Source organism: Bidens hawaiensis, unplaced genomic scaffold, assembly GCF_021521415.1.
Source record: "Bidens hawaiensis isolate Kalapana, Puna unplaced genomic scaffold, B.hawaiensis_p1.1 tig00067061_1, whole genome shotgun sequence".
NCBI lineage: Eukaryota > Viridiplantae > Streptophyta > Magnoliopsida > Asterales > Asteraceae > Bidens > Bidens hawaiensis.
This window is the reverse complement of record NW_027501880.1, coordinates 19,938-45,549: the sequence shown is the minus strand read 5'-3', so window position 1 is coordinate 45,549 and position 25,612 is coordinate 19,938. Positions and strand designations below refer to the sequence as shown.

Genomic DNA, 25,612 nt, shown 5'->3' with positions numbered 1-25,612 from the left:
CTCTTATAACTTTACATTTTGTATAAAATACTTAATAAACAACATTGTAATAAGGGGGTTGACCTACCTTATATGAAAATGTATATTAGTTTATACGAGTTCGACCTAATATTAATTCAACTTCATTTAGACTAAACATAAACTCATGAATTCTTATTTTAAAGTTTTTTTTAGGAAATGTTACCTTGTGTTTCTAATGTTATCATTTCATACTATGGTATTTAAATGCAAATGCATCCGTTATAATCAAATACAAATATTTATTTTTCACAAGTTTACAAAGACAAGGATCATGTGAAATAATTTCATAAAAATAGGTATCTGAAAGCCAAAGCTGGAAGAAAAGCTATCTTTCCATTAATAGAAACTAATTATTTTATTTCACTAGAGTCCAGAGACATAATATCTTTTCAAATATGAACTGACGTTTTAATTTACTTGGAATGATTACACGCTTCAATTTATTTGTACACTTCCTTACAATATTAAGTTTAAGGACGAAAACACCCTCAAAACCAAAATGCGAGATTGAATTAAAAGTATGGTTTAAAATGAGCCGAGCCACTCACAAGCTACTAGAGATATGCACATAAAAAAGTTCAATCGAGCCAAACTTAAACGAGCATATGCTCGAGCCTTAAAGAGATGTGTTATTCATATACCCTTTATAGGATGTACATAGAAGATAAAATGTGTATTAAAAGAGTGTACAAATATCAAAAAAGAACGTGTGAATATCCATTGCCTAAATATAAGACATTACTATCTGATGTTTATGATGTTAAAAAAGTAATATAATAATTTATATTAAATAATATATAAAGTTATAATGATATACACACACATAATTATAAATTACACATAAAACTAATAAATAATGGCTTGAAAAACTACTTACGAGTTAAGTTTGAGCTTTAGAAATAAAGATCCAAACAAGTCAAGTTCAAACTCAAACTTTATGTAAGTTAAAAAAGCTAAACTCGAGCCATGGTCGCGGCTCATTTACACCCCTATCAGGCATCAGCTATCCATAACAAGGGTTAAATAGTCAAAACACGATGAATAGAGAATTTTGGGGGCCAACAGTAGCATCTGCAACCAAAAGTACATGCTGTACTCACACAACCCTTGACTTCTTCTTCTTAACATCACATCTCTCTACTCCATTAATTGTTTCTCTCACTAGAGCATTATTAAAGATCTAGGGTTTTATAAGTTCTTCATTTTCCACTCTTTTCATCTTCTCATTTGCTCAGATCGGTTAACTTCTTAGTCTCTGGTACGTACGTAATTTCATGTATGTGTGTATATATATATAGTTGTAGTAGTGAATATATATGTTCTTCATTGTGTTCATAACTGTGTGATTTACACACACAAACACTCACACACACACACACACACATCTATATATATATGACTGATACACACATGATACTTAAACACTACAAACAAGAATCATAGAGTTTATTCTTTTAACAAAAAAAAAACTTATAAAATAAAGTTATAGGAAGATCTGTACGTACGAGCTAGACGAACATTATTCATCTATTTATATATAAATATGCATATGTATTTAGATCCTTGTAAACATGATTATAGCTTAAGGTTTTCAAGAAAACCAGATTTATAACATAAATATTACACTAAAACAGTATCAAGAATATTCTTGTTTAAGTGTTTAATTAAGTGTGTGTCGTATTATACCACACACTTAAAACACTCAAAACACACACTACTTACAAGCATAACTATAGTAAGCATTTTATTATAACTTTTGGTTTTCTAAATCTCAGACATTACTAGATTTTATAACTTTTGTACAAGTTATTTGTTTGTGTTTATAGTAAGTTTACATCGCATATTTTTTTAATTTTTTTATGGTAAGTTTTCACATATACATCCTATTTTTTATAGAATAAGTTTTTTTTTTATGTTTTTTTTATATATAGTTAATCATCTAGATGTGTTATTATGTGGCTTTTGCTGGATTCATAGCTTAATTAATATAAGTTACTCCATGGCTTTATAGCCTAGTGGCATCTTGGTGGTGGGATAAGGCTTAGGGACCATAACGTCCTGGGTTCGAATCCCACAAGGGGGTTTTCCCAAGATTTTTGGGTTTCCTCATGAATTGGTGGTTAGGCATTATTGCCTAGTGGAGATGGATATGATCGCGTGGTTCTGCTGGTGACACGATGATACTCCAGTGGTCCGTGAGTGATCATAATTTGCCGTTCAAAAAAAAAAATAATATAAGTTATTTGTTTGTGTTTTGTAATTTCTTTGCATATTAATTCTGTTATAACTTTTTATTTTTTGGTTTTTGTTCACAACATAGTCTGTGCCATGCATATATATTTTAAGATTTGAGATTATCTTACAATTTTTGTATATGATTATTATGACTATGGACAGAAAAACAAAAATGGAGCATTCAGACGAGAAAGCATCCAAGGAAGTACTTCCACCACCACCACCGTTGCCACTGGTGGTTCCACCAAAACATGTTTCTACTGGCTCAAACCGCAACCCGATGGCTAGACACATGACTGGCACCAAAGGCCGGAGGATCGAACTGGTCTCCAACCATTTTAATGTGAAACTGAACAAAACCACTGACCACTTCTATCAATACAGTGTATATATCTCTCTACTCCTATATTAACAACTATATACTGTAATTATGTTATGATTGGTTAGACATATCTTACTTGAAAGCTTTAATAAATGTTAGAAAATACCGAAATTTATATGATGTTGGCTCAAGAAAGGGGCCCAACCCTTAAAGGGGTGGTTAATAAGTTTCTTACGCCTTGTTTTTTAGTTTTTTAACCAAGGAAAGAAAAGGAAATGAGAGGGAAGGATAAGAAAGGGAAGAGAAGGGAATGAAATTTTTTTAATTAGGTGTGTTCTTGAGTTAAAAGGAAATTAGAGGAAAAGAATGATAACTATGTTTTAAGTTGGATGACAAGAAAAAGAAAATAACACTTTTACAATTTTATGCCCCATCCATAATGGATTTAAAAAAACAAACACACACTTTTAGTTGGGAAGTATGAGGTAAACCTTACCTTACCTAGTTTACCACTTTAAATAATTGAAGTATCACTTACAATAAAGTGACATTTTGTTTTTCTTGTTGAAGACTGTGGATTCATACTATAGGCATTGCAGTAGTGGTCAGTATGTGACTGAAGAAACGTGGATCGACTTACTAGTATACGATCAACTTTCCTCGGGTATGAGTGTGCTATATCACCGATGGTTTTTCGGAATATGAGTTCTTCCACCTACAAAACGAGCAGCACCGTGAACTTACCCCTCAGAAAATGACAGAGGGGTCCTCTTTGGGGTAACCCTCCGGTGTGAGAATAAGATATTGTAGGAGAAGATAATAATCTGAAAGTGAGTAAGGACTTAGAATATATTTTCTTGCTTACCTCCCCTTGTGGAGGTGGTGTGGTATTTATAGTATTAGGGTTTCCAATGATTGGCTCAGACCCAATTAGGGCCTTTTTGGCCTCCTCCTATTGCTTCGCGCCACGTGTCCTTAGGACACCTGGTGCTTTTTCATTGAATATTCTCTGACCAAGGTATTTCACCTGACCCATGTGCAATCACGTGGTAGCACATTGGCTTTGCTGAGTTGTCCACCCTTCATTGGCAGCTGTCAACATCAGCATATTCTTTATTCCTTAAAGGATACCTTCTGGAAGGTTGTCTGATGAGCACAATCATGGTTGTCCTTATCCTGACTTGGATAAGGACGTGGTTGATTATGTGCATTTGTGATATGCGCCTATCCTGGGGATGCGCGAGGTCTTCTCTTTATTCTCACGCGCAGATGTTTCATGCGCAGATGTGATATGCGCAAGCATATGTAATATGCGTGAGCATATGTGATATGCGCCACGCGCAGATGCGCCACGCGCAGATGTGATATGCGTGAGCATATATGATGCGTGAGCATATGTGACGTGAACATATGTGATATGCGTGAGCATATGTGATATGCGCCACGCGCATAGGTTTTGGCTTTGTGTCTTCATGACATCCTGATTTCAAGCCTCTTGTCTATATCTTGTGGGTTGACCCGCCCCGCTCGATGTTAAGGCGGGTGCATACCTCTTCAAGCCCCCCAGTCTAATGTGTGTCTTGTCTCGCGCGAGCGAGGTAAGATAGATATTAGACTTAATAGTTTGCTCTTTTAATAGGGTTTGTCTTTTCTTTTTCATTTCTCATATGTGCGTTGCGCGAAATTCTATCCTTTTTGGTTGAAATGAATCGTCCATGTACGTGGTTGGTTGGTGCTGACATGCGTCAGAGATGGAGACGTTATGTGTCAGACTTTTCGTGTGCTCGAGGTGCTACAGTGGCCTTTCATGTCTCCTCATACAGTGTCAGGAACACGTGTCGCGCTCATGTTGGCCTGCACCTGCGACTGGGGGCGCGTGAGCGTAACTCTGATCATTACCTGTTTCTTTCTCTCTCCTGGGCCTATAAAAGCAAGCCTTTTGAGTGGTTTTTTCTTCATCTTCATTGTTATTTTCAGAGCTCTTTCTCCTTCAATTTTCATTCCGATTAAGAGCCTTTATCTTTTGCTTCCAGATTTCCGTGCTTAAAGTAACCCTACTGTTTGATTCACAATTGTATGTCTGATAACTCAGACACCACAATTTCCCCCAGCAAACGCCGTGTAAAATCGCTAGTTATGTCCACTTTGAAGAAGACCGGCAAGGGGTAAACGGGCTGCCGAGGCCTCGTCGGAGGAGGTGGGGAAGAACAAAACGGTGAAGAGATGGGATGAGATTCCCTGCAAATTGAAACAGTCTGACTTCGATAATCTCGTCGCCTCTCAGGGTTTTCTCCCTGAGTACAGCTGTCTGCTCCCGGCGACCGGGCAAACGGCGGCAGATCCGCCCACCGGCTATATCTCTTTATACTCTCACTTTTTCACTCACTGTAACCTTCGTCTTCCGATGACAAGGTTTATAGGTGCGCTCCTTCAGTTTTATGGGATTCACATATCCCAAGTCCATCCTTGTGGACTAGTGCGCATGACTCATTTTGAGTTCATGTGCAAAGCTCAGCGCGAGGAGCCCACCCCTCGGCGCTTTCAATATTTTTACAAGCCAAAAATCCAAGATTCTTGGTTCTCATTCACACCGCGCAGTCAGAAGGTTAAGTGCTGCACTGTTTCCTTCAAAAGCCTTCATGACTGGACTGAAAATTTTTTTTATATTAAGGCTGGTGTGATTCCCATCCGCATGACCATGCGCGCGATCACTTCTGCGCCCGCGGATGAGAATGTTCTTAAGAACCCAACGGGCACATGGGTTCACAAGTTATCTGCTGAACCATCCCCCCGACAAGAATATTTGCGAGGAGGCGCTGGTGGGGGTTGGTATGAGCAAGAGGTGGACCAACAGCGCGACTGAGCCTGTCATCCATGTTGATGGCTTAGGTGAGTTATTTGCTCATTGCATTATTTTCTGCGCGAATATAATTCGTTTTGCTGATATCATTTGTCTTGTTTTATGCAGTAAGCAAGGAATACGTCTACGCCGCCTATGACGAGCATATGGAGGGTGGCTCTGTCGCGCTGAGCGCTGGGGAAGTTGCTTTCCCCGATCGCTTCGATGATATGTTCATCCCTATCGATTTAGAATTTTGCTTTGACAGCGATGCGCCTGGTAAGCCTTTGTACTTATGCTTAGGCCTTTAGAATACCAAATTTGGTTAACATTTCTGTTGCACGTATTGTAGATGCGCTCGAGAATTATGAGTTGGAGCTTGCGGAAGAGGATGTGGATGAAGAAGCTGAGGCGCCACAACTCAAGCGCAAAGCTAAAGGCAAAACTGGCGCAGGGGCCAGTAAAAAACAGAAGAAAAATGATGCCCCTGTTGCCCAGGATCCTCCTACCCAAGCGAAGGGACTTGAGAAAACCAAGGGATTTACCTCCAAGTTTTCCTCGTCCTCTTGCCTCGAGGTGTGGGCAATCCTCCCGTCCACACGAGGTATGATGCTGCCACCACATCTCTTCGCGCGGCGGACAAGGGAAGCGGCGCTGCGCCTGCTGTTTCATCTTCTCCAACAGGTATACTTTGTTTATATTTTGTGGTTTTATGAGCGTGATTCCGATAGAGTTATGAATGAAGCTTTGTTCACTCAAATGTTTGTAGAGTCGGCGACTTTGGTGGCTCAACCTCAGGCGCGGCAAAGTACCGAGGCTGCGCCGAAGGTTGCTTTGAAGTCCCCTGCTTTACCCTTGAAAAGGGGGAAAATGGACTTCATGGCGATGCTCAATTTGCGGACGGCGGTGCGCCAAGGTATTTATTGCGCTTTGATTTTCTGATTTTTTTCCTGTAGTTCAAGTTATGAATCATTTCTCCTTGTTGGTTTTTCATATGAATTATAGCTGGCACACAAGCTGCTGGTGGTACTGCTGGCGCCCGGCACTATTAGTTCTGCTCCTGCTCCAACAAGCACTGAATCTCCTCTCATTGGGATCACTAAGAAGGAGGAGACTATTTTACGCGCTGATCTAACGGCGTCAAGACCTCCCTCACCTCCTCCTGCGCGCAGCCCTCCTCGTGAGACTGTTTTTGATTTTTCCAAGTCGCAGGAGAAAAGACCTGTTACAGGGGATGATGAGGAGGTCAATTTTGAAGATTCCGATGGTGGCCGCGCAAGCCCTATAGCGCCACGAGATTTCGTGGCGCAGCCTTCTTCTCGTGGGGCAGGCAGGAGCTCACCAGCTGGTGCTGACCTTTCTGCCGGTTCTCCGCAGGTATAAGTTTGTTTTGCTCCGCTGTGCGGACTTCCAAATTAGTGTCTAGATAACTAAAACGTTTCTTTTGCGTTGCTTTGTGTTTGCAGGAAGCCGATCACATATACCGCCCGAGCTGGAATATTACTGAAGATAGCTCATTTCAATCCATGGGCGTGTGTGAAGACTTCTGGGCTCACTCTGTTCCTCCGGCTGAAAGGAGGTTTCAAGAGGACCGCTCGCGTGGACTTGCTCAACGACCACCTTTTTGCTGGGTCTGCGTTCTTTGCTGCCTCCCAAGAGCTTCGCAATGATTATATAAAAGTGCGTGATGCCCTTGTGGAGGCTAAGCAAGAGGCTAAGATTTCTGCTTGGAATCTTTCTGATGCTCGAGAGAGAGCTGAGAAACTCCAAGCAGAACTTAGCGAGAACCGAGCAAGTGCCAACGCTGCCTTTGTGAAGCGCGGGCATGAGCTGCAGGCTGCGCGGGAGAAGCTGCAGGCGGCAGAAGCGGATGCGGCCAAGTACGCGCTTCGAGCGCGTGACTTGGAGTTGGAGGCAGAGGCGCGTGATCAAACTCTTGCGCAGGCTAACACTGACAAATCTTTATTAGAGAGTGAGGTTGCGCGCCTGAAGAAAGAGCTCGATGCTGCGCGAGTAGAAAAGAATGAAGCCTTGGCGGCAGCAGCGTCTGACAGAGAGGAGCTCGATGCTGCGCGAGCAGAAAAGAACGAAGCCTTGGCGGCAGCAGCGTCTGACAGAGAAGAGCTAAAACAAGCCAAGGAAACTGTTGAGTTGTTTAAACTCTCAGATTCCTGCTCTTGAGACGTCTGTTTCTTCCCTCGCGCAGGATCATCAATGGCTAGTTTCACGGGGTGTGACTCGTTGCGCTTATGCGATGAAATACTCAGACGAGTTTCAGACCCTTGTGATGGATTGCAATGCGGCGTCGCGCTTGGTGGGTCGAGCTGAAGGGTTTAAGGATGGCTATGAATATGGCATGCTGAAGAAGAATCCATCCGACTACCCTTATCAGCTCGACGTTGTCTGCGCTGACATGGCCGAGGTGGGGGAGAAGTACTTGAATACTCCAATTCCCATCATTGAGCAGGTATTTTAACCTTAATGAGTTTACCTGACTTATTTTCCTAATCTTTTGTACTCATACTTTTCCTTGTGACTTGCAGATAGCCGCGCTTGCTGACCAGCCCGATCTTGGCGCGCTAAAGAAATTACTTGACGAATGTGAAGGGACTGGTGGCAGCGATGATGGCGCAGGCAATGCTGCCTCTGCTAGCGCCTCTGGCGTGGCCAAAGGACCTACTCCTGACACTATCATGATAGAAGACGACTCCATTCAAGACGAACAGCTTGATTATGGTAAGTTTGGAGATGACGAGGAGCGGGCTGCGCTAGATGCTAAGGGAGGAGGTAATGATGAGGACGATGAAGAGGCTGATGTTGAATAGAGACTTGAAAAGCCCTTCATGTTTTTTTTTTTTTGTTTGTAGTTTTTATCTCATCATTTTGTAAATTTGTAAACTTCTATGTTTTGGAATGAAATTTTGTTTTTCCCTTATTCGCATCTTGCGCATTCCCAATTCATCTCTTTATATTGCATGTTTGTGCTCGTTGAATATAAGGTATGCTTACACATTGAAACTTGGACAAGGCTGTAAGGAAATTATTTTATTTAATCCTTAACAATTGTCACATTTCAAGTTATTTTGCAATATTCTGAATATGCTGACACGTGCCTTGGCACTTCATTATTTCTCCTTTGCGCGACGTTATCGCGCATTTATTATAGGGAATTATGAAGACGCACACATCACAATTGAAGGGCAGGTGTTCCCGCAAGTAACGAAGTTCAAGTATTTAGGATCATTTGTACAGAGCGATGGGGAATTAGACAGTGATGTGACCCACCGAGTTCAGGTAGGATGGTGTAGATGGAAAGCAGCCACAGGTATATTATGCGACAAGAGTTTCCCGACTAATCTGAAGGGAAAATTCTATAGGGTGGCAGTTAGACCTGCAATGCTATATGGAACAGATTGTTGGGCCATCAAGAAGGCACAAGTGCGGAAGATGGAGGTAGCAGAAATGAGAATGCTACGTTGGATGTGTGGGCACACAAGGCTAGACAGAATAAGAAACGTTGTGCTTCGCGAGAGATTTGGGGTGGCGAACATAGCAGACAAGATAAGAGAGTGGAGATTGAGATGGTTTGGACATGTAAAGAGAAGACAGACGACGAATCCTGTTAGATCCGTAGAAAACATTACTATAGAGGGGAGGAGGGGTAGAGGACGACCGAAATTGACTTGGGATGAGAGGATTAGGCATGATTTGATAGACCTAAACCTCTCTGAGGACATGGTTGAGGATAGGAATTCGTGGAGAAGTAGAATTAAAGTTAAGGATTTTTAGAGAGAATTGAATACCTTAGGGCTTAGACTTAACTTATTTAGGTCACATACCATAATGGTATTTCCCTTACATACTTTATTATTATTATTATTAGCTTTTATATTGCGGTTAAACTGTGACCTTTTTATTAATATTATTATAATTAGTAGTAGTTTTTTATATAACTGTTAAACTTTGATTTCCTTTTTTTGCTTCATACACATGTTCTTAGAGCCGAGGGTCTCTCTGGAAGCCACCTCTTTATTCCTTTGGATAGAGGTACGGTGTGCCTACATCCCACCCTCCCCAGACCCTACCTATAGCTCTGCTGTCGGTGGGATTTTACTGGGTATGATTGATTGATTGATTGATTGATTGATTGATTTTTTAGCCTTTACGTGTCAGTATGTGTTACTCTGATCCATTATAATCCCATGCGCGACCTCGACCTGAGACCTTAACAACTATGTTTTGGCATGTGCTTTGCCTTAGTTGTGCTTAGGTACTTTTATGGTCTAGCTGCGCAGCATGTAGGGTGGATATTGTGAGTAATTTGAGCTAAGGCTCATATTATTGGGCTAAGGCCCCGACGTTTTAGAGTTAAAACTCGTTAACGCGTTTGAGCTTGAAGCTCGCGCATGTATGTTTTACTTCGTTTTATTTTGATGTCAATACAATGTTGTCATATTGCTCAAAATTAATAAAGGGAAGTGTGAAACATGTATGCAAAAGGTAATAGAACACACATTAAGAGAAAATAGCGCGCATCATTATTCATAATGGCTTAAAAAGCCTTGATTACAAACTTGACAACTTTTACATGAAACATTTTCTAAGCTGTGCTGCGTTCCATGTGCGCGGGATCTTCTTTCCATTCAAATCTTTTAAAGCGTATGCGCCTTTTCCCAATTCTTCCGAGACTTGATAAGGTCCCTCCCAGTTGGGAGACATCTTTCCCGGGGGTATTGCACGACTAGCTTCATTGTTCCGAAGGACAAAATCATTCTTCTTGAAGTGGCATTCTTTCACGCGCTGATTGTAATATTTTTCTAGTTTTTTCTTGTATTTGGCTTCACTGATGATAGCCGCCTCTCTGCGCCCTTCAAGTAAGTTGAGATCCAACCTCCTTTCTTGCTCGTTGTCTTTTTTACTCATCATGAGCACTCTATAGGATGGGCATCCAATCTCTGCTGGAATCATAGCCTCCGTTCCATAGGTTAGGCTGAACGGGGACTCGCCATTGCTGGTTTTGCTTAATGTCCTGTGCGCCCACAGGACATTAGGTAACTCCTCGACCCATGCATGGGATTCTCCCTCCAACCTTTTCTTCAACCCATTCAGCAAGCTTTGGTTCGCGCGCTCCACTTGGCCATTCCCTTGAGGGTGGTATACTGAAGTGAAGACTTGGTTGATGCGCAATTCCTTGAGCCAACTGGATATCTTCCTGTCAGTGAATTGTTTGCCATTGTCGCTCACAATTTCCATGGGCAGGCCAAAACGGCATATGATGTGGCTCCAAATAAATTGCTTCATTGCCTCTGCTGTGATTTTTGCTAGTGGCTTGGCTTCAACCCATTTTGTGAAGTAGTCTACTGTCACTACCAAAAACTTTACTCGCCCCGGCGCTTGTGGTAAGGGACCCACAATATCGATTGCCCACTTGTGGAAAGGCCATGCAGAGGTCACCGGAATCAAGTTGTTCTTTGGCCGCATGGTGTTTGGCGCATAGCTCTGACACGATTTGCATTTTTGGATCTCTTTTAACGCGTCCAAGTACATGCCTGGCCAATAGTAACCTGCGTTCATTGCCTTGGCAACCACCATGCGCGGGCCAGCATGTATTCCACAGATTCCTTCGTGTATCTCTCTGATCACATAGCTTGCTTCCTCAGCATCCAGGCATTTCATGAGCGGTCCAAGATAAGAGCGTCGATATAACGTACCATCAAGCAGTTCGTAGTTCTGCGACTTGTGTCTTATCTTCCTCGCCTGTGCGCGATCGTCCGGTACCTTTCCCTCCTTCAAGAATTCCATTATTGGAGTTATCCATGATGAAGGTGTTGTATGAATTACAAGGACAGACTTCGCTCCCACCGACGGGTTGCTCATTACTTCCACCCTGACATCTTTGCCAAAGTGATCGAAGCTGGTTGATGCCATCTTGCTCAGCGCGTCGGCAGACTTATTTTCACTGCGCGGAATGTGTATGATTCTGAAGAAGTCAAATTGCTCGATGAGTTTCTTCGCCTGCTCTAAATACAGAGGCATAGTGTTCTCCTTGTCATCATAAAGGCCATTGACCTGCGCTGCTACCAAGTATGAATCGACATGAGCCTCTAGCTTTTTAATTCCGAACTTGTGCGCGATGCGCAAACCAGCCAGCAGGGCTTCATACTCAGCTTCATTGTTGGTGCTCTTGAAATCCAACCTGATTGCGTAAGTATACTCATGATTTTCTGGATCCACCAGTTTGAGGCCTGCGCCGGACCCTTCGTTGTTTGAAGCTCCATCAGTGAATAATCTCCAAACATTTTCTTCATTATTGGCTTGCGGAGGGTCTACTTCGCGCTGAGCCTCTTCGATTTTTTCTTCAGGGATTTCTGTAATGAAATCAGCTAAGACTTGTCCCTTGATTGCTGGACGAGGTCTGTAGGTGATCGTGTGCTCCCCTAATTCCAGCGCCCATTTTGTCAGCCTTCCTGAGAGCGCGGGACGTCGCAAGACTTGCTGGATGTTGTAATCAGTCAGGACTTCAATGGGATGACCATTGAAATATCTGTGAAGCTTGCGCGACGCATGTGTTAGTGATAAAACTAACTTTTCTATGATGGTGTAGCGCGTCTCAGGATCTGTCAGCACCCGACTTACATAATAGATTGGTGTTTGGATTCCTTTGCGATCCACCAATAATACTGCGCCAATGGCGCGCTCTCCTGCTGACAGGTACAACGTTAAAGTTTCACCAGGAAGTGGAGCTGTGAGCGCAGGCAGATTTATCAGACATTCTTTTATCTCATTGAAAGCTTGCTCGGCCTCAGGCGTCCACTTGAATTGGCTTTTCTTCAAGCAATTTCTCACTGTGTTAAAGAATGGGGTAGATTTGCTTGCATGGTTTGCTAGGAACCTGTTAATTGATACCAATCTGCCATTCAACTTTTGAACTTCCTTCATGGTGGATGGTGAGGGCATGTCAAGGATAGCCTCCACCTTCTCTGGGTTCACCTTAAAACCATCCTTGGTGACCATTACACCGAGAAATTTCCCTTCTTCTACGCCGAATGTGCATTTGCTCGGGTTGAGCTTCATGTTTACTTCCTTTAGGCGCCAAAGGATTTCTTCGATGTCTTTGAGCATTTGTTTTTCCTCCCTGCTTTTAATCACCAAATCATCCACGTAGACTTCTAGGTTTCTTCCAATTTGCTCGTTGAAAACCGCATCCATGAGTCTTTGGTAAGTGGCTCCTGCATTCTTCAAACCAAAGGGCATTTTTGTGTAACAGAAAACACCCTTGTCAGTTCTGAAAGCAGTCTTGTCCTCATCTTGTGGTGCCATTTGATTTGGTGATAGCCCTTATAGGCATCCAGGAAACATTTGAGCTTAAATGGCGCCACAGAGTCCACCTTCGCGTCAATGTTTGGGAGGGGGTAACAATCTTTTGGACACGCTTTGTTGAGGACCTTGAAATCAATGCACATTCTCCATGACCCATTGCTCTTCTTTACCATCACAGGATTGGCTACCCATGTTTGGTATCGTATTGGGCGGATGATATTTGCGCGCAGTAGATCTTCTACTTGCTCATTCATGGCCTTTGCCTTCTCATCTCCCATGACTCTTTTCTTTTGAGCAATTGGATCTACAGACTTGAATGTGTTGAGAGAGTGCTGTGCCAGGTCTCGCGGAACCCCAGTCATATCAGAATGTTGCCACGCGAAGACCGATGTATACGCTGTGAGCAATCTTTTCATTCTCACCCTTGTGTCATCTGATATCGTAGCTCCAATTGTGATTGTTTGTTCTGGGAATTTTGGGTTGAGAATCCATTCCTCTGGCGCGTTGTTTGCCATTGGAAGCTTCATTCTCCCTTCTCGCGGTATACTTGTTACTGCGCACAAATGATCTTGGTATACAAATGTTACTCCTGTTGGTGTTGGGAACCCCAACGCGCCGTGCGCTGGTGACGGTATGGCGTTGAATTGGGCAATCGTTCCTCTACCCAAGATCATATTATGGCATGAAGTGGTGGGCAAGACCAAGAAGTTGACAATTTCAGCTTGCTTGTGTTTCTCATCCCCCATAGTTAGTTCGAATTGTATCTGACCTAGGGGGTGAATAATTTCGTTTGAGACACCCGAGATTGGTGCATTCACAATTTCGAGCCTTGCTTGGTCTGCTGGATCCAACTTCCTGAAACATTGCTCATACATGATGTCTAATTCACTGCCGGTGTCCACCAGGACTTTTGACACCTCATAATGAGCGATGTGTGCAGTGATGACTAGAGGACTGCTGATAGACGGGCCTCCTCTGATTCTTGGGAAGATTACTTGTTGCTCGCGCCAATCCCCTTGGACTTGCGCGCTTCTGTTCCTCGATTTTTGCCCTTGCCTTCCTCCTTCAGCTACACAGATTCTTTTGAATTTTTTACTGGCTGAGGCTCCGTCTGGTTGTTCATTCTCTGGTCTTGGGTTTTTCACCAGGTGAGCCAACTTGCCTGATTTCACATCTCTTTCAATCGCATCCTTCAAATGGTGGCATGCATCGGTGTTGTGCCCTGTGGACTTGTGAAACTCACAATACTTGCCACTGTTTGGTGGTCCCTTATGGAGTAATGGCTTGGGGCTTTTAAACTGGACATTCTCTGTGCTTAACACTTGCGAAGGCGTTTTGGTGAGGGGAGTCTATATTCTTGGTAGAGGTCTGTTAGGCTCTTTGCCGCCTTCCCTCTTGTCACCTTCTCCGCGATTACGAATGTCTTTTTGGGGCTGGGGTGAACTTTGTTGCGCTTGCTTTTCTGCTGGAGAATAACTGGTTTGTTGCAACCTGGACCATACGGAGTTTTGTTTGCCCCTCCTTTCATTGTTGCGTGGTGCTTCTGTTTGATGCCCTCTATCTCTTGCTCTGTCTTGGGCAATTTGTTTTTCATTTCGCGCGAAGACCCGCGATGCTTCCATAAGCTTAGCCCAAGTGGTTGGCATGCCATATCTGCTCACGAGAGCTCTGCAGAGTTGATCACTGCGCGCACCTTGTATAAAGGCCACGCGCAAGAGTTGTTCAGTGATACCTCCAATTGCAAGAGATTCCTGATTGAAACGAGTTATGTAGTCTTCAATGGTTTCATCATTCCTGCGCACGCAGTGCATGATGTCATCGGGGTCGCGCGTGTGTCTGCGCTGCTATACAAAGTGAGCCTGGAACTTCTCCAATAGCTCTTCGAACCCATCGATTTGTCCTGTCGGCAAGCTTTCGAACCAGACACGCGCTGCGCCCGTGAGGCAGCGAGCAAACATGTGACACCATGTTGGCATCGTCCAGCTTTCTAGGTTTCCAGTGTTGTAAAAACCTTGTAAGAAATCATCTGGATCTGTTGTACCATCGTACTTGCCTAGACCACTTGGCATCTTGGTTTTGTGTTGAATGGGAGCCTTCGCAATGCGCTCAGTGAATTTTGAATGCTTCACCAAGATGGCTGGCCTATATGGTGTGGTGACGTCCACTTGCCCTTTCGCTTGTGGGTTGTACGGTGTGTATAGATCCATATCAACTTTGGCTCCAGGCGCTATGTTCATGTGCGCGCGAAGCTGTGAACCTCCTGCATGAGTATCATGCGTCTTCCTCATGCTGTGCACCTCTTCCTCATCACTAACATCAACGTGTTCGGTGTGAACAGAGTGACCATCTTCCGGCGCGCGCGCCCCTTTTGTTGTTCCCTGAATGGTTTGTTTATCAAATGCGAGCCTTTGTGTTAAGTCGGCTAACTTTTTGTGTTTGACCAGCTCATTGTATTTGTCCATTAAACGCCGTTGTTCGTTTATGAGCCATTCTTTAGGGTCATTGGTTTCAACTTCCGGACCCATTGGTCCATTTTGTTTTGCACCAGTCAGATTTTGGAATGTGAGATCGTCTGGAGGAGTTTCAGTCTGGCTATGAGGTGTTGTGATGAAGGGATGGTTACTGGTGGTGCGCGCAGTATCACGCGGCGCCCTCAGAAACTGATGTCCCTCATTAACATCCTCAATCTCATTATCCTCCAGAACTTGATCGCTGTTTCGAACACCGGAAACCATGGTGAAGATTTTCAGAGAGAAATGATGAGATAGTGGTTTTGTTGCCGTTGTAACAGGGGATGGTGCCAATGAAGAAACGTGGATCGACTTACTAGTATACGATCAACTTTCCTCAGGTATGAGTGTGCTATATCACCGATGGTTTTCCGGAATATGAGTTCTTCCACCTACAAAACGAGCAGCACTGTGAACTTACCCCTCAGAAAGGGACAGAGGGGTCCTCTTTGGGGTAACCCTCCGGTGTGAGAATAAGATATTGTAGGAGAAGATAATAATCTGAAAGTGAGTAAGGACTTAGAATATATTTTCTTGCTTACCTCCCCTTGTGGAGGTGGTGTGGTATTTATAGTATTAGGGTTTCCAATGATTGGGCTCAGACCCAATTAGGGCCTTTTTGGCCTCGTCCTATTGCTTCGCGCCACGTGTCCTTAGGACACCTGGTGCTTTTTCATTGAATATTCTCTGACCAAGGTATTTCACCTGACCCATGTGCAATCACGTGGTAGCACATGGGCTTTGCTGAGTTGTCCACCCTTCATTGGCAGCTGTCAACATCAGCATATTCTTTATTCCTTAAAGGATACCTTCTGGAAGGTTGTCTGATGAGCACAATCATGGTTGTCCTTATCCTGACTTGGATAAGGACGTGGTTGATTATGTGCATGTGTGATATGCGCCTATCCTGGGGATGCGCGAGGTCTTCTCTTTATTCTCACGCGCAGATGTTTCATGCGCAGATGTGATATGCGCAAGCATATGTAATATGCGTGAGCATATGTGATATACGCCACGCGCAGATGCGTCACGCGCAGATGTGATATGCGTGAGCATATATGATGCGTGAGCATATGTGACGTGAACATATGTGATATGCGTGAGCATATGTGATATGCGCCACGCGCATAGGTTTTGGCTTTGTGTCTTCATGACATCCTGATTTCAAGCCTCTTGTCTATATCTTGTGGGTTGACCCGCCCCGCTCGATGTTAAGGCGGGTGCATACCTCTTCAGTGACAAAAATGTGCATTCCATTATTATGTATAAGTGCTTTAGATGATCTTGTATGTACTTGGGAGGAAATTCCCTAGGACGAGTGCAGGTATTCTCACGCATACAATAAATAAACAAAAGCAAATTTAGATTAATAACATGTTATTCTTCGTCATCAATAGAGCAAATAAGAATATTGTGCTGGCTGTGACACGACATAGTGGACATCTTGCTTTCTTTGAGGGTCTTTCTGGATCTACTTTATGGTAAGTCGAAGTTTGATTGTATCAGAATGTTGCTTATTTTTATAATTAGTGGGTAATATTGTAATTAGGTGTTGTTATCCTTAGTAATCAGCCCAAAAATGGGAGGATAACTTATTAGAAAAATACATCAATTTAATCCCTCCTAACTCCTCCTACTCCTTTCCTTTCCATCCTAAAAAAAACTCAAGAACACCCATTTTTTAACTATCCTTAGTTTTCCTTTCCTTTCCCTCCTTTAAAAAAACTCAAGAACAGGGCGTTAATGACAAAGTTAGGGTTATTATGATTTCATGTTAGCTAAATTTGAGTTAGTGTCATAAAGAAACATGAGTTATATATGTGTTAAAGAGGTTCTTAAGTTATATTTTCTTTAAGTATATATAACTGCGAGTTATTACGTGTTACGGACTGAAACCATTGTTAGGTATGAGACTTGTCCCATATTGGTTGTATGGGCAACTGATGTGGGGTTTATAAGCCAAATGGGTTCCCTCACCTATCAGACTAGTCTTTTGGGTTGAGTTCTTCTGTTTGGCTTGTAACATTGGTATCAGAGCCAACCTCGGAGTGGTGGCCCACGGAGTGGTGGCCTAGAGGAAGCCAGCCGTGACCAACGAGGGCTCGGAGTGGTTGCTTGGAGTGAGCCAGCCGTGACCAACATGGCCGTGACCAACGAGGACGCTGGCCCTTAAGGAGGGTGCATTGTTACGGACTGAAACCATTGCAAGGTATGAGACTTGTCCCACATCGGTTGTATGGGCAACTGATGTGGGGTTTATAAGCCAAATGGTTTCCCTCACCTATTAGACTAGTCTTTTGGGTTGAGTTCTTCTGTTTGGCTTGTAACATTGCGTGTAACAAATGTTTTTGACTTGTATTTTCTATAAGTAATATAGTTGGGAGTTATCACCAATATTTCGTGTTTTGTGTGAAATTTCGTTGTGCATTTTTACCAATTCATTCTTGATATGAAACTTGTTGGTATAGAAAGCTGGCCTGTATTGTTGAATATTGTGGAAATCCTAATAGCATGTTTCTCTTATATATTATCATTGGTATAAATAGAGTACATGAGCATATAAATTATTTAAAATAAAAACTGTGTACAATGATATAATATCACACTGGAAATATAAACTAACATGTTGGTATATATGATGATTTAGGTGGCATTATTCTATGAAGATGGTAATCCTGTGGAGGCCAAAGGTATTGGCAGACGAGTACTTGACGCGGTTTACACTTTCCACAACGCAGAGATGGGCAGTAAAGAATTCGCGTACGATGGCGAAAGGACTCTGTTTACTGTGGGCCCGTTGCCCGGGACTCAGCTTGAGTTTCCTGTTGTGTTGGAGAATTTGTCTTCAAACAGGTACACAGTTTTTTAATGTAATTTTTTTATTACTTTAAGAATCTTGTTGCTAATGTTTTGAGTGTTGTTTTGTATAGAACTGTACGTGGTGGCAGCCCAAGTGAAAAGGACACCAAGAGATCAAGGCGTCCGCCTCAATCCAAGTCGTATACTGTGAGGATCAGTTATGCTACCAAGATCCCGATCCAAGCCATTTTTAATGCGCTTCGTGGACAAGAATCCGACCAGTTCTATGAAGCTGTTCGGGTTCTAGATGTGATGCTTAGACAGCATGCTGCAAAACAGTAAGCATATATACTTAAAAACTATTTTACAGTGTTTCCATATTATTAATTATCAATTTGAATTATATCATGCTCATATGCATGTTTTATTGTTTATGCAGAGGTTGTCTTCTTGTCAGGCAGTCTTTCTTTCACAATGATCCAAGAAACGCGATAAGCATTGGAGGCGGTGTTGTGGGATGCAGAGGCTTTCATTCCAGCTTTCGGGCCACTCAAGCCGGTTTGACTTTGAACATGGGTAGTTAACACTCGACACACCATATAATTTATTTTATTTTTTTTCAAAATGTTGTATATTAATGTTGTTAACAATTATTAATGTATTTGCAGATGTCTCAACAACCATGATACTCAAGCCCGGAAAGGTTGTCGATTTTCTTTTAGAAAATCAAAATGTTAAAACCATAAGGGAGATAGACTGGGTCAAGGTACTAGTCTGTTATGTTCTGTTTGATATCTATTTTTTTGTATAATACTTATTAGAATGAAGATTTGCTCATATGTTTATAAAAATAATAGGCGAAAAGGATGTTAAGGAATCTTCGTGTCAAGACGTTTCCCTCTAACATCGAGTATAAAATCATCGGGTTGAGTGAGAAGCGTTGCAGACAACAGGCGTAAGTCCTAGCATTAATATTACTATTGTTGTTATTATTATTATTCTACATGAACAAAATTAATATTATGTAACAAAATAATTGTTTTTGTAGGTTTTTCATGAAGCAAAGGAATGCTGATAGTCCTAGTGAACCCGTAGAGATCACGGTCTCTGACTACTATGCCGAGTACCGTAATCATCAGCTCACAGTATCTCATGATTATCCATGTCTAGATGTCGGGAAACCAAAACGTCCCGTTTACATACCACTCGAGGTAACAAGTATTCACATTCCAAGTTAATATTAACTTTATTGTTAACATTGTATTGATGTTTCTGCATTGGTTATATGCAGCTCTGTGAACTGATCTCTCTGCAACGCTACACAAAGGCGTTATCAAATCTGCAAAGAGCTAAACTTGTTGAGCAGTCCAGACAGAAGCCGCAAGATAGGATGAACTCTTTAAAACATGTAAGCTAACTAAACTTGTTTAATTAATAATAATAATATATGATTATATTCACATAATGTGTGCATATTTTGTTGTTTTAGGAGATGAAGAGAACCAATTATGGTGCTGATCCTTTGATCAACTCAACCGGCATCACAATCGACAACTCCTTTATCCAGATCGAGGGACGAGTATTGGAACCTCCAAAACTCAAGTTTGGAAATGGTGTGGACATGTTTCCTCGTGATGGCCGATGGAACTTCAACAACAAAGTAAGTAATATCTTAAACTTAGTTTATAGTTTTTAAATGATTAAAAAGTTCAAATTTGTTAATAAGAGGTTCATATATTGAGTGCAGACACTTGTTGAGCCAAAACAGGTCAAGCATTGGGCGGTCGTGAACTTTTCTGCACGCTGCGACACTGATAGCCTACGCAGAGACCTCGTCCGGTGCTGTAAAGTCAAAGGGATGGTGAGTTGACTTTTCTTATTTACTTTGTGAGTAAAAATAAAATAAAAATGATACATATGAATATATTCTTTGCATACTTGCAGTATCTTGATGCACCACATGTTGTGATCCAAGAGAATCTACAGTCTAGCCGCAATCCCGCTCATGTTCGTGTTGAATTGATGTTTGAAGCTATCAAAAGAGCTTTTTCGATCATCCCTCGGTTTCTTTTGTGCATCTTGCCCGAGAAAAAGAACTCCGACATATATGGTTTAATTCCGCTCTATTTTTGTTAAATTGTTATTATTATGAGGCTGTTTAATTTATAATAACATTGTTAGGTCCGTGGAAGCGAATGTGTTTGGTTGAAAACGGGATTGTCACGCAGTGCATGGCTCCCGGTAGAATCAATGACCAGTATCTCACTAACTTGCTTCTGAAGATAAATGCAAAGGTCTTCATTTCAAATTAGTATAATTTTCAGAAATCAATTGTTTATAAACTTTTTTATATAATTTTCAGATGGGCGGTTTAAACTCGCTGCTGTCGGTTGAGTGCTTGCAATCTATACCAATAGTTTCCAAGATTCCCACCATAATATTTGGAATGGATGTGTCACATGGACAACCGGGCCGTTCTGATCTTCCTTCTGTTGCCGCGGTACATTTTCATTTCTAGATTATTAAATCCATTAAATTATTAAAATCCAAATGTATAAAACAATAACTCTTGTTTTTGGTAATGTACTATTGTGCAGGTTGTCAGCTCAAGAAAATGGCCATTGATATCTCAGTATCGGGCTTCTGTCCGTGCTCAGGCTGTACGAAATGAGATGATTGATGCCTTGTTTAAACCAGTATCACCAAAGGAAGACGAAGGAATGATAAGGTTTTCATTTTATTATTCATACATGTGTGCATATATATGAAAAAAAAATGAATAAACATTTTGAAAACTAACTGTTCTGATTTCAGGGAGCTGTTACTGGATTTCTATCAAAGCACTCCACAGCTAAAGCCCGAGCATATTATTATTTTCAGGGATGGAGTTAGCGAGTCACAGTTTGATCAAGTGTTGAACATAGAATTTGAACAGATCGTGCAGGTTTGAAAAAATAAATTTCAAGATTTTATATGTTAACTTGGTAACTAAAGTTTAATTAAAATCGTTAAATATTGTGTGATGTAGGCGTGCAAGTTCTTGGACGATAAATGGAGTCCAAAGTTTCTGGTTATTGTGGCACAAAAAACTCACCACACCAGGTTTTTTCAACCGAGATCTGATGCCAATGTTCCACCAGGTTAGTTATCCGAATCTAGAGCATGTTAATGTTATGATCTAGATAAATAAACACTAATTATTTTTCATTTTTTTGTTAATTATTACAGGAACAATCATTGATACTAAAGTCTGCCATCCCAAGAACAATGATTTCTACCTTTGTGCTCAAAACGGACCGATTGTGAGTATTAAACTATTAATTGTCTATCTAACTTTTATACACGTATTAGTGTTTGAGACTGAAAAACAATACATTGGTGTTTAGGGGACTACACGGCCGACGCATTATCATGTTCTTCTTGATCAAATTGGGTTCAGTGCTGATAATTTGCAAGAGCTTGTGCATTCGCTATCTTATGTGTAAGTTAAATGAAAAATATTCACCAAGTAAATTTGTTAATAATTAGTGACTGATTTGTGAGGGTTATGGATTATGATGCAGGTACCAAAGGAGCACAACTGCGATATCTGTAGGTGAGTAAATAAATAAACAAACCGAACTCTTTTTGCTAGGTCTATAAATGAACCGAACGTTCACTGAACAGTTCATGAACCGTTTAGCGGGATGTTCGTTCATTTATGTTCGCTTGTGTTTGTTTACGTTTGTTCATGTATGTCCGTTTATATTTTAAAGTTTAAACGAACATACATAAACGAACACGAACATATTCATTTCTTAAACTAACGAACATGAACACAAATATCTGTCCGATTAAGTGTCCGTGTCCGTGTAAAGTTAAATGAACGAACTGGAACATGTCCTTGTTCGTGTTCATTCGGTTCTTTTACAGGCCTATATATGCATATGGTTTGGTTAGTTAAACCTTAAAAAATAAACTGATATATAAACCTCTTTGTATATGTGCAGTTGCTCCAATCTGCTATGCACACCTGGCAGCGGTGCAGATGGGGCAGTTTGTGAAGTTCGATGACGTGTCAGACACGGCGTCCAGCCACAGTGGTGGTGGCGGTGGTGGTATTACTCAAATTCCAAAGCTGCATGGCAATGTATGCACTTCTATGTTTTTCTGTTGAACGTACACCAGGGTAAGTTGATTAACAGACTGTGGCTGATTTAAGGAGTAAGTGGAGTATTTGTATTTGTGTGGATGATTTGCAGTTTGTTGTGTGGGGTACTTTGGTTAGACATTTGAATTGAACCTAATGTGTGCTAAGCAGTTCTATGCACAACTAGTATCATTTCCTCTAGTGACATTATGCATTATGCTAAAAATAATGAAATCCTTTTGGTGTAATTTATGATTTACCCTAAATATAGATTAATATTAAGTTTGTATTATTAGTTTAGTCATAAGTATTGGTTGTTACCTTGGCAAATACTTGTTGATTTGCAAATAATCTCAAGTAAATAACACTAAATAGGTGGTTGATCAAGATCGAGTCTCGGGGCCGCCCTTTTGCTAACGTTGGATGTTAAAAAACAATATGCAACTAGATAGGTTACGTCTAGTATAACATTATTATACTTTTGAGTTTGCACATATATACTGAAAATACGCGTTCACGTATCTAACTTTAAAAGTAATATAGAACTATTTTCGTAGGAATAGGCTTTACCAAATCTTAAAAATATCATTTTGTTACTTGTGTCACTTATAATTAATGGTATAATATCCTTATTTTGACAAAAAATTGTTTCAATAGATTATAACTATTTAATCATTTGTAAGCTTTAATATATTATAACTAGTGATATTCTTGTCATTGCTTTATAAAATAAAACTAATACGAAGTTTATTATATTAATGTTGTGGATATTACGCAATTATAAGTAGGAAGATATATGTAAAAGTTCTATACAATTTGAATAAACTTGAAAATTTGTGCGAAATAATATTTTTGAGTAGAATGCTCAACGTACATCAATAGATGCAGACTTTCACTTAGTTTCATCTAAACTTCATCATGAATTCCTAATGCAAGTTGAAATTCATAGTTGTACATAGGGATGAGCATGGTACCATACCGGTATCAACCGGTACCGAAAATACCGGTCCCAAAAATCCTAAATTCTTGGTACCGGTACCGAAATATTCGGTTCGGTACCGGGATGGTACCGAAATATTCGAAATATTCGGTTCGGTACCGGGATGGTACCGGTACCGAGGGTAAAAAATCAGGAAATACCGGTACCGGTACCGTACCGATTCCGATCCCGAAACTTAAAATTTTGGTACGATTCGGTACCGACGGTACCAAATCGGTACCGATTTCGGTACCGGTACCGATTTTGCTCATCACTAGTTGAACATGTTAAAGTGTCATTATGAGACTATTCGATCACAATGTTGTATGTCATTAAAAACTGTTAGTAAATCATAATGTTGTGTGTTTTCAATTTAAAGTTTTTAATCACTAACATTAAGTGATTTAATGGAGTCACATAGTTATGTGACCCATAATAGGAATGTTAATGATGATCATTAAGTGTATTTTGTGTTCTTGTTGTTATGAAAGTTGAACTTAGAAATTTGGAATCAGGTTCAGTCTATTAACTAAAGTTAAAAAATTGTCATAATAGTTGAAATAAAGTAGAAAATGCCTCAAAAGTTGTTAAGTGGTGTAACTACTCCCACTACTAGGCCTGTAAACGAACCGAACGTTCGGTGAACTGTTCGTGAACTGTTCGGCGGGAAGTTCGTTTATGTTCGTTTATTTAATAAACGAACGAACATGAACACAAAAATTGTGTTCGTTTAATTAAATGAACGAACATGAACAAATGTTTCGTTCGTTCATTTATGTTCATGAACGTTCGTTTATGTATTAATTGAAGATAATTAAATATTATCTGGATATGTCATATGCTTAAAGGCTTTATATTTGTTAATTTATGTTCATTTATGTGTTTTCAGATTTAAGTTTGTTTATGTTTGTTTGTGTTCATTCACATTGGTTCATATATACTTATTTATGTTCGATTATCTTTGTTTAGTTATGTTTGTTTAGATTTTAAATAAACGAACATAAACGAACACAAATGTCCATTTTTAAATAAACGCACATGAACATAAATATTTGTTCGATTAATTATAAAGTTAAATGAACGAACACGAATATGCCCTTGTTCGTGTTCATTCGATTCATTTACGGGCTTACAATATTCACATTGATAAATACATCGGTTATTCTCTAGCCTCTACCGATTTTATTTGTGTTCGTTTGTGTTCGTGAACACATTAATTTTCTTAATGAACGAACACGAACATAAAATCACGTTCGGTAAGTGTTCGTGAACACAATATTTTCTTAACGAACGAACATGAACAAGGCCTTATTCGTGTTCGATCGGTTTGTTTACAGCCCTACCCAGTACCATACCGTAAGCTTGATGTTATATGTTAGTCATACGTCAACTTTGTTGAAAACAGATGGTGAACCATAAGCTTGGATGGTGTGTGGTATGTTGATATCAATTTGTTTTTTCTGTTGGGGCTTGAGTTTAATTGCTCATGCTTAAATTGTTAAGTCACTTATAATGGCTACTCTTTTTTCTTTTTATTTACATATACCCTCAAGTAAAACATGTTAAGTAGGTGATTGATGAAGATTGAGTCTTGTGGGGGAATAACAAACACTCTTTTTTAAACACACTTTTTGTAATGTTAGTTGTTAAAATTTAAAAACAAAATGTTAAGTAAATAGATTTGGTTTTGTATGGCATAATACTACTTTGAATGTGTATAAATATGTTGTAAAAGGGTATGTGTTCGACATTCGAGAGCTGAAAATCATATTCGAATAAAGGATCAATTGTCTCAACAATAAACTTTATTAAATCTTTAAAATACGATTCTTATATAATATTATTAGGGTCAAGTTCTTATATAAAAATATGTGTCAAGTTCTTCTACAAAAGGTAACAAAAATGAGAGGTGTGAGAAGCCATAAATAATTGACATGTGTCAAGTGGGGGACCAAAAGAAAAAGGTTATAGAGGTAATTGTACACATTTTCTCTCTCTACATGCAAGACACATGGTAATACCCCCATCATTTTAGAACGTTTATAACTTTTTCGTATGATTTTTTTTTAAAAGTCATCATAATAACAAGCGTTTTTTATCTTTAATATAAGTATGATTTTTGTTAAATAAAATTCAAAACAAAAATCACATTATTGTGTCTTTTCGCACATTGTGTCTTTTCCTTATCATTGTGTTTTTTTTCGTCATTGTGTCTTTTCGCACACCATTGTGTATTTTCGCTTATCGTTGTGTCTTTTCGCAAACCATTGTGTCTTTTCGTTTATCATTGTGTCTTTTTTCGTAATTGTGTCTTTTCGCACACCATTGTGTCTTTTCGCTTTCATTGTGTCTTTTTTCGTTATTGTGTCTTTTCGCACATCATTGTGTCTTTTCGCTTATCATTGTGTCTTTTTTCGTCATTGTGTTTTTTCGACATTGTGTCTTTCAACTCATCATT

The 25,612-nt window shown here is 40.4% G+C and overlaps 1 protein-coding gene across 1 annotated transcript; it reads left to right on the top strand.

Annotated features, from left to right (window-relative positions):
• Positions 1-2,392: 2,392 nt before the first annotated feature.
• Positions 2,393-22,231, top strand: LOC143604834 (protein argonaute 4A-like). The gene is made up of 20 exons (XM_077081194.1): positions 2,393-2,641; positions 17,895-18,100; positions 18,178-18,384; positions 18,486-18,622; positions 18,715-18,812; positions 18,904-19,001; positions 19,095-19,257; positions 19,338-19,454; positions 19,536-19,706; positions 19,794-19,907; positions 19,991-20,156; positions 20,228-20,340; positions 20,409-20,546; positions 20,644-20,774; positions 20,861-20,990; positions 21,075-21,186; positions 21,275-21,348; positions 21,433-21,527; positions 21,610-21,641; positions 22,036-22,231. Exons 1-20 carry the CDS (start codon positions 2,396-2,398, stop codon positions 22,200-22,202), a joined length of 2,715 nt encoding a protein of 904 aa, XP_076937309.1. The 5' UTR covers positions 2,393-2,395; the 3' UTR covers positions 22,203-22,231.
• The last annotated feature ends 3,381 nt before the right edge of the window (positions 22,232-25,612 follow it).